At 44.3% G+C, this 10000-nt stretch overlaps 1 protein-coding gene across 1 annotated transcript in view; it reads left to right on the forward strand.

Annotated features, from left to right (window-relative positions):
• The window catches only part of ATP4A (ATPase H+/K+ transporting subunit alpha), a 39069-nt gene that overhangs the window by 5290 nt on the left and 23779 nt on the right, over positions 1–10000 (forward strand). The window contains exons 2-6 of the mRNA XM_040327126.1: positions 1019–1150; positions 5007–5066; positions 6221–6424; positions 8413–8526; positions 9851–9985. Coding sequence (XP_040183060.1) covers positions 1019–1150; positions 5007–5066; positions 6221–6424; positions 8413–8526; positions 9851–9985 — 645 coding nt within the window. The remainder of the gene's footprint in view (positions 1–1018; positions 1151–5006; positions 5067–6220; positions 6425–8412; positions 8527–9850; positions 9986–10000) is intronic.

Below are 10000 nucleotides of genomic sequence, written 5' to 3' on the forward strand. Positions count from 1 at the left end.
TAAGACTCCCCTCCATCAGGGCTTAAGCCAACACTTTTTGCGGCATAAGACTCCCCTTCATCAGGGCTTAAGCCAATACATTTAGGGGGTCAAGACTCCCCTTTTTCAGGGCTCAAGCTTACACATTTAGGGGCTCGACTTCCTTTCGCCAGGGCTTAAGCCAACACTTTTTGGGGCTCATGATTCCCCTTCATCAGGGCTTAAGCCAACACATTTAGGGGCTCGACCCCCTTTCACCAGAGCTTAAGCCAACAACACATTTAGGGGCTCAAGACTCCCCCTTTTCAGGGCTCAAGCTTACACATTTTGGGGCTTGACTTCCCTTCATTAGGCCTTAAGCCAACATATATTGGGGCTCAAGACTCCTCTTCATCAGGGGTAAAGCCAACATGTTTCGGGGTTCAAGACTTCCCTTCATTAGGGCTTAAACCAGCACATTTTGGGGCTCAAGACTACCCTTCTTCAGGGCTTAAGCCAACAAGTTTCAGGACTCAAGGCTCCCCTTCAATAGGGTTTAAGCCAACACTTTTTGGGGTTCAAGATTTCCCTTCATCAGGTCTTAAGCCAACATATATTGGGGCTCAAGACTCCCCTTCATCAGGGCTTAAGCCAACATATATTGGGGCGCAAGACTCCTCTTCATCAGGTTTAAAGCCAACATGTTTCAGGATTCAAGACTTCCCTTCATCAGGACTTATGGGCTCCCCATGGCTGCCTCTACAATTTGGATTCCAAGTCCTAACTCGCCCGCAATTGGCTCCATCACTCTAGCAACACACCCTCTCTCAACCTAGAAGTATATGCGAAGATAAAAGTGTATCTAAACTCCGAAATTTCCAAACAGTGAAAAATTTGCCCGAATTTGGATTGGGAATGAAACGAACCGCAGACGTCCAGTGTAAGCCGTAATATGTTAATGTTACATTTTTTGATCACGGGTTTAGATATCCTTTAACTGGGAAATAGGGCTTTAAATCTGAACTAATCAAATATTGTCGTTTTTTTTTTATCCCTTTAGGAAACGTACGACATGTACTCGGTGGAGGTGGAGAGGGAAGGCAACGATGAGATGGATGTGAAGATTAAGAAGAAGGGAAAAGGGGGGGGCAAGAAGGAAAAGATGGAGCAGATGAAGAAGGAGATGGACATAGTAAGTGCTGGGGGTTCCAGATAAAGACATATAGCTGGATTCACGTAGGGCGGCATATGTTTCAGCCGGCGTAGCGTATCGTATTTACGCTACGCCGCCGTAAGTTAGAGAGGCAAATGCTGTATTCACAAAGCACTTGCGTCCTAAGTTACGGCGGCGTCGCGTAAATGTGCCGGCCTAAGCGCGCCTAATTCAAATGAGGAACAGGGGGGGCGTGTTTTATGTTAATAAATCGTGACCCAACGTGATTAACGTTTTTAACGAACGGCGCATGCGCCGCCTGTGGACATATCCCAGTGTGCATTGCTCCAAAGTACGCCGCAAGGACTTATTGGTTTCGACGTGAACGTAAATTACGTCCAGCCCCATTCACGGACGACTTACGCAAACGACGTAAAATTTTCAAAATTCGACGCGGGAACAACGTCCATACTTAAAGGGTCACTAAAGGAAACTCCTCAGAACCAATCAGATTAATTTTAAAAACAAAACACTGCCCTGGATTTGTTGTTTTTGTTCTGTGAGTCTTCCCGACTCACCTCTCACCTGGAAATTCATGTATGTACCTTTAAAAAAGAACGTGAAACTAGAGGCACATTATATGATAGATTAAATTCAATTTTTAATCATTTTTAAAAGGAATCAGTTAACTTTTATGTCTCTATACCCAATAAACAGTCATTTCAGCAAAACATTTTTTTTCCTTTAGTGACCCTTTAACATTGGCTAGGCCAGCTTTTTGATGAGAGAGTGAGCGAGAATGAGAGAGAGAAAGAGAGAGAGAATAGAGAGAACCAGAGAGAGAACCAGAGAGAGAGAAAAAACGAGCGACAATGAGAGAGAACAAGAGAAAAGAGAGAGAAGAGAGCGAGAACGAGAGAGAATGAAAGAACGAGAGAGAAAACGAGAGAGAGAGAGCAAGAAAGAAAAAGAAAGAGGGAAAGAGAGAGAGAATAGAGAGAGAGCGAGAGAGAGAACGAGAGAGAGAGCGAGAGAACGAGAGAGACAGAGAGAGAAGAGAGAACGAAAGAACGAGAGAGAGAATAGAGAGAGACAGAGAGAGAGAGAATGAAAGAACGAAAGAGAGAGAACGAGAGAGAGCGAGAGCAAGAAAAAAAGGGAAAAAGAAAGAGGGAACGAGAGAAAGAATAGAGAGAGAATGAGAGAGAGAGAGAACAAAAGAATGAGAGAACGAAAGAACGAGAGAGAGAATGAGAGAGGGAGCGAGAGCAAGAAAAAAATTAGAAAAAAAGGGAGAATGAAAAATAAAGAAAGAGGGAGTGAGAGAGAGAGAGAATAGAGAAAGAGAGAGACAAAAAGAGAAAGAGAGAGAACGAGCGAGAAAGAGAGAGAGGATGAGAAAGAGAGCAAGCTAGAGAGAGTGAGCGAGAATGAGAGAGAGAAAGAGAGAGAGAATAGAGAGAACCAGAGAGAGAGAGAACCAGAGAGAGAAAATGAGTGAGAATGAGAGAGAACAAGACAAAAGAGAAAGAAGAGAGTGAGAACGAGAGAGAACGAAAGAACAAGAGAGAAAACGAGAGAGAGAGCAAGAAAAAAAAGAAAGAAAAGGGGAACGAGAGAGAGAGAATAGAGAGATAGCGAGAGAGAGAGAACGAAAGAACGAGAGAGAGAGAACAAGAGAGAGGGAATGAAAGAACGAAAGAGAGAGACCGAGAGAGAGAGCGAGAGCAAGAAGAAAAAGAGAAAAAAAGGAAAAAAGAAAGAGGGAACGAGAGAGAGAATGAGAGAGAGAGCGAGAGCAAGAAAAAAAAAGGAGAAAAAAAAGGGAGAATGAAAGAAAAAGAAAGAGGGAACGAGAGAGAGAATAGAGAAAGAGAGAGAGAAAAGAGAAAGAGAGAGAGAGAGAACAAGAGAAAAAGAGAGAGAGAGCAAGAGCAAGAAAGAAAAAGAGAAAAAAAGGGAGAAAGAAAGAAAAATAAAGAGGGAACGAGAGAGAGAGAACAAAAGAACGAGAGAGAGAGAATGAGAGAGAGAGAGAATGGGAGAGAGAGAGGGAGAGGGAAAGGAGGAAAAGAAAGAAAGAAAGAAAGAAAACATGCAATGCATTATAACAACGCATGAATGCTGCTCGGAGTGAATGGGGCCCCAAGGCCTGACTACTGAGAAGGAAGCAGGTACATGAAGCAACGCCCGCCTATGTAATGAGCTTATACAACTGCCCCTGGCTGGTTTTATTATTAAATGATACAGACAAACAATATTTTTAACAGGGATATGATTAGGTCAGGCTGATCTCTTTTACACATATAAGAATATAATTGATGAGAATAATTAATTATCTACAGTCAGTGGCGGCCCAAGACATTGTGCTGCCTGGGACCAAGAATGAAATGCTGCCCCCCCCCCCCCCAGAAAAAAAATCACGCCAACCAAAAGGCCCCCACATTCATTATTTTATATCATGATAACTAAAGGGGACCCGTCATGGCTCTATACATGTATAGGAGTATAAAGAGGACCTGTCATTGCTCTATACATGTATAAAGAGGACCTGTCATGGCTCTATACATGTATATAGAGGACCTGTCATTTACTCTTTACATGTAAAGCAATATCAAGAGGACCTGTCATGGCTCTATAAATGTATATAGGAGTATAAAGAGGGCCTGTCATGGCTCTATACATGTATAACAAAAGGCCTGTCATGGCTCTATAGATGTATAAAGAGGGCCTGTCATGGCTCTATACATGCATATAGGCGTATAAAAGGACCTGCCATGGCTCTATACATGTATCCAGGAGTATAAAGGGATCTGTGAATTGCCGGCAGCCACAATGTCTTTTGCGCAAACTAATCAATGTACGCTAATTGTGGTGTTTTTTTGGTACCAAAAATATGTAGAATACATATCGGCCTAAACTGAAGAAAATGGTTTATTTTCCTAAATTTTGGGGATATTTATTATAGCAAAAAGTTAAAAAATATATATATTTATAGCACAAAAAATATCAAATATCACCAAAAGAAAGCTCTATTTGTGGGGAAAAAAAGGACATCAATTTTATTTGGGTAGCGGAGCTGGCGGAACGGGCTGGTGGGCATCAGTATGCTGCCCCCCTAAAAGTGCTGCCTGGTACCCATGGTACCACCCGGTCCCATCATAGGGCCGGCCCTGTCTACAGTTCCTCTAATTGTTATCACTTCCTGAGCAGATGTTAGATGAACATACAGACAACTCTCATACAACTATCTGAGAGGACGATAATCTCTGTGGTTGCCAGGCAGACAGCAGGCCCCATATCTGCTTCCGCCTACACAGCCGGCGGTGGATATGGAGGAGGCTGAAAAAATCTTAATTTAGGGAAACAAAAGGTTGTGACTTCCGTGTTATATAAAGAGAACCTCCCTAAAGAATCTCTTGTGAACTGTACCCCCCCCCCCCCTTGCACAGGCATGTATGTACTAGAAATGCCCTCCTAACTAAATCTATTAGGATTCATTATCTTTTCAAGCTGTCCTGAAGGTGTGAGACCACAAAGTGGCATATTTTGGACATATACATAAACAAATGATACAGTTACGAAGTATATATTCAAAATATGAATGGCACTTGTTCCATGTTCCAGCGTCAGTTTTTTAAGGTTGAACCAAACAGGGAACAATCGGAAGGGTTGGATATTTATTCAATACTTTTTATTGTAGAAAAGCAGAACCCTTCCTGCAAACCCCCTTTATATATTATAGTAGAGAAGAGACAATTGATAATTGACAGTAACATAAGGCAAAGTGATGAAAGGCAAAAGTGGTCTTAATAAGAAGGCCAATAATAGTACCCCGGGACTCATTATGTAGGTCTTAAATTATTGTTTTGATATTTGACATCCTCTTTTGCAGAACGACCACGAGATTACCATAGAGGAGCTGGAACTGAAGTATCAAACAAGCATCACAAAGGTAAGTTGTTTCTGGATAGGGGGGCTGTAAAATCTATGATTGAGTAGCTGTAGACTGCTGAAGCAACATACTTTGTATAGACCTTGGTTGGGGTTTGCTGTAGGCCACTGATGGAACTGATTTTGTAAAGTCTGTGGCTGGGGTTAGCTGAAGGAACTGACTTTGCCTTGTCCTTGGTTGGGGTTGGCTGTAAGCTGCTAAAATAAATTACTTTGCCTTGTCCTTGGTTGGGGTTGGCTGTAGGCTGCTAAAGGAGCTGACATTGCCTTGTCCTTGGTTTGGGCTGGCTGTAGGCTGCTAAAGGAACTAACTTTGCCTTGTCCTTGGTTGGGGTTGGCTGTAGGCTGATAAAGGAACTAACTTTGCCTTGTCCTTGGTTGAGCTTGGCTATAGGCCTGTAAAGTAGACTTTGTATAGTCTGTACATGGGTTTGGGCATAAACCGAGGAAGGAACAAACTTTGTATAGTTATTAGTTGGGGTTGGCTGTAGGCCTCTAAAAGGAACAGATTATGTCTAGTCCTTGGTTGGGGTTGGCTGTAGGCTGCTAAAGGAACTAACTTTGCCTTGTCCTTGGTTGGGGTTGGCTGTAGGCTGCTAAAGGAATTTACTTTGCCTGGTCCCTGGTTTGGGTTGTCTGTAGGTTGCTAAAGAAATCATTTTGCCGGGTCCTTGGTTGGGGTTGGCTATAGGCCTCTAAAGGAATAGACTTTGTATAGTTTGTACTTGGGTTTTGCCGTAAACAGAGGAAGGAACAAACTTTGTATAGTTCTTGGTTCGGGTTGGCTGTAAGCCTCTAAAGGAACAGATAATGCCTAGGCCTTGGTTAGGGTTGGCTGTAGGCCACTGAAAGAACTGACTTTCAATAGTCTGTGGTTGGGGTTGGCTGTAAGTTGCTCAAAGAACGGACTTTGTATAGCTTGTAGTTGGGGGTGGCTGTAGGTTTTCCATACCCAAGTATCATCTAAAATCTCTTTTACATTAAAAAATAATGTCGTCCATTACCAAAAAAATATCATTTGGAAATGGCTACAACTCATTGACGATATCTCTAATTGTATAGTATAGGTTACATGACCCCCAGTGTAGCATGTGATTGGAAGACGTTGTGTTATTTGATATCTTGGGTGATATAATGGTGTCCCATCTTCCGCAGGGTCTGAAGTCCAGTTTCGCATCAGAGGTATTGATCCGCGATGGACCCAACGAGCTCAAACCTCCAAAGGGCACCCCAGAATACGTAAAGTTTGCCCGTCAGCTGGCCGGAGGGCTGCAGTGCCTGATGTGGGTGGCAGCTGTCATCTGTCTTATTGCCTTTGGGATCCAGGAATCGCAGGGAGACCAGACCGCTGCGGATAATGTGAGTGATGGCCAGCTGCAGCAGATGACCTTTGGCCTAATTTAGGATTATAGCATAAAGATCCATCCTTGGTCTTCACCCTTATTTTTCCACTGGATAGGTCAGGCAATAGTTTCAGGAAAAGCTGTTTCAGCAATGGAACAATTTCATGCCTTTTGACCGCTTCTGAAATGCCCCTTAATTTTATATTGTTACGGCGGGACCTATCCTTTAGGTCCTCCACTTTTATTTGAAGCTTATGAATGGTCTCAGCTTGTAACTCATGAACATCCACAACCTCATTATGCGAGGCCACCATGTCAGATATTTGGAGCTCCATGTCATGTGATCTTTCCTCCAGGCCATCCACTCTGGTGGCTAGATGGTTAATTGATTCTTTGTGTAGTCCAGATTGAAGGGAGAGGAGAATTTCTTTTAGTGTAGCCTCTGTGACATCTGCTACAGGAAAGGCCGAGAGAGAATCAGTGTTATTCTCCTCATGTTCAGGGGATGTGCTGGCAGTGAAGCCCAGTGCTGCTTCTTGGCTGAGGGCAGCTTATTGGGCGAGGAGGCTGGGGAGAGTACAGTTCTCTTACCTCTGTCAGCCGAGGAAGAGAGGACGACTTCATCTGTGGATTCCTCCATATCAGAGTCTGTGTCTGAGGCAGGGGCTCTAGGCAGTGGCTGTGGTGGGGCAGGGTGGCTGTTCTCCTCGGCACCATCTTGTGATGCTGTGTGCGGCGGCTTCATGAAATAGTCTATGAGGTGGCAGAGACCACGTGTTTGCGGCCAAACTGCTTGGTGGCCAGGACACACCCCCCCTTATTTTTCCACTGTAATTCACTGTTCACCTTTAGAATGGGAATTGGTTGTTATGACATGTATGGCCTTATTAATGGGAAGAATAAGGAGAGAAAAATCTCATCGACCGCATACCATACAAGCCCAGCATGTAAAAGGTGATAACAGCCTCAGCCTGACTCCAGGCCATTCCGCCTGCCCCCAACATGTTTCGTCCTACTCTCAGGGCTTAGTTATGGGTTATTAAGGGGAGACTTCAAACAAAAAAAATGATGCTTATTCAGGGCTGTCTTAATGAGAGGGCACACCTGGGCACTGCCCAGGGGCCCCAGCTGCATGGGGGGCCCCTGCACTTTCCCCAAAGCGGATGGTCCTTGAGCCAACGATGCCCCAGAATTGGGGGCACCATGGTGGCACTGAGAGTGATAGATACACAGGGGAGGCAGTCTGCCTCCTACCTACTTGATGTCTGTTTACCTGCACTGTCATCGTTGTAGGGGACCCAGAGCATTTCTTCGCCCAGGGGCCCATGATGCTATTAAGACGGCCCTGATGCTTATTGACTGCCGCCTGTAGATATATATACGTTGGCAGAATGGCACAGCTGCGCCAAGCAGCGGACTCGATGTCCGCCGGGTGCCCGCGATCATCTCACGGAGAGACAGAATGGGGACAAGGCTTTTCCCTGTTCTGCCTAGTGACAGGACAGTGATCTACTGCTCCCTGTCATCGGGAGAAGCGATCACTGTCATGTTACTTGTAGCCCAGCCCCCACACAGTTAGAATCACTCCCTAGGACACACAACCCCTTCCTCGCCCCCCCCCTAGTGGTTAACCTCTTCCCTGCCAGTGTCATTTTCACAGTAATCAGTGCATTTTTATAGCTGTATAAATGACAATGGTGTCAAAATAGTGTCAAAAGTGTCCGATGTGTCCGCCATAATGTCGCAGTCCCAATAAAAAAATCGCAGATCGCCGCCATTACTAGTAAAAAAAAAATATATAATAATAAAAATGCCATAAAACTATCCTCTATTTTGTAAACGCTATAACTTTTGCGCCAACCAATCAATAAACGCTTATTGCAAAAATAATTTTACCAAAAATATCTAGAGGAATACGTATCGGCCTAAACTGAGGCAGTCCTAACGCCCGCTGTGCTGTGATTCTATCTCTGACCCTTATGTCTGCTTCCATCTTTGATCTAGCTGTACTTGGCCGTCGCTCTGATCGCTGTGGTCGTGGTCACCGGCTGCTTCGGCTACTACCAGGAATTCAAGAGCACCAACATCATCGCCAGTTTCAAGAACCTTGTACCCCAGGTAGGCAAGACTGATACAAAATTTGAATGTTACTTGAGTTAGAAAAAGAAAAATAAGTGAAAAAGATACTTATAACACTCAATATAAAATAACTAGATCTTTTTTGTTATCCAGTATATTGTTCTACGGCAATCGCTATGGTAGGTTAAAAAGGAGGCTCATGAGTGATTGAGAGATATTATGATTGAATGATACAATGGCTCCCCCTACAGGCAAAATACAATATTGGTGTACTGTATATACTATGTACTGTATGACTTTAAATTGCACCTAAAATTGATTCGGCAAAAAAGATGTACAAAATGTTTCCCCAAAATTTCTTGCTTGCTTCCCGGAAAAGTCTTCTTTTAGTGAGGTCTCCTTGCTGCTGCTATTTATTTGGTTATTTAGCTTAAAATAAAATAATTACATTTTTGATGGATGCTATGGAAATAAAGCCCTGAGAACCTCTTTTCCATCTCTGGGATGTGCCCATTATGAAGGGTTCCCACCATCCATGTGCCGAGTTCCCAGGTCTGTACACCTGCTGTGCCCATTATGAGTGGTTCCCACCATCCTTGTGCTGAGTTCCCGGGTCTGTACACCTGCTGTGCCCATTATGAGGGGTTCCCACCATCCCTGTGCTGAGTTCCCGGGTCTGTACACCTGCTGTGCCCATTATGAGGGGTTCCCACCATCCCTGTGCTGAGTTCCCGGGTCTGTACACCTGCTGTGCCCATTATGAGGAGTTCCCACCATCCCTGTGCCGAGTTCCCGTGTCTGTACACCTGCTGTGCCCATTATGAGGGGTTCCCACCATCCCTGTGCTGAGTTCCCGGGTCTGTACACCTGCTGTGCCCATTATGAGGGGTTCCCACCATCCCTGTGCCGAGTTCCCGGGTCTGTACACCTGCTGTGCCCATTATGAGGGGTTCCCACCATCCCTGTTGGATTTTTTTGGACTACGGAGGATGTAATAGAAGGATCTGGAACACACAAGGGTGTGCAGGAATAAGAAGGAGGCACAAACTATAATTTCTCTTTTGGTTGGAGTGACACTGAACTAGGAAAAAATAATTAAACCGGTCCTCGAAGAAGTGAATAATAAGCAATATAAACCTTCTGCAGCACAATCTTGCCCACCGAGACAAGAATAAAGGGGAACTATTTCATTGGAGATCCTTGCTCCAGAGACAACTAAGAGGGGATTAACTCTACTTTGGAGATATTTCCTCCTACTTCCTGCATACAGGACAGGAAGTATAGGAAAATCTCCTCAATGGCTCAAAATTGGCAAATTAAAAAAAAAAAAATTAACTTGTTTTTTATTTATTTTTGTGTCTAGCAAGCCACCGTTATACGAGATGGAGAGAAGTCTCAGATTAACGCCAACCAGCTGGTGGTAGGAGACCTTGTGGAGATTAAGGGTGGAGACCGCGTCCCTGCTGATATCAGAATTATCACCGGGCAAGGGTGCAAGGTGAGACTCCGCAAC

The sequence above is a fragment of the Rana temporaria genome, chromosome 10 (genome assembly GCF_905171775.1).
Source record: "Rana temporaria chromosome 10, aRanTem1.1, whole genome shotgun sequence".
In the NCBI taxonomy this organism is placed as follows: domain Eukaryota; kingdom Metazoa; phylum Chordata; class Amphibia; order Anura; family Ranidae; genus Rana; species Rana temporaria.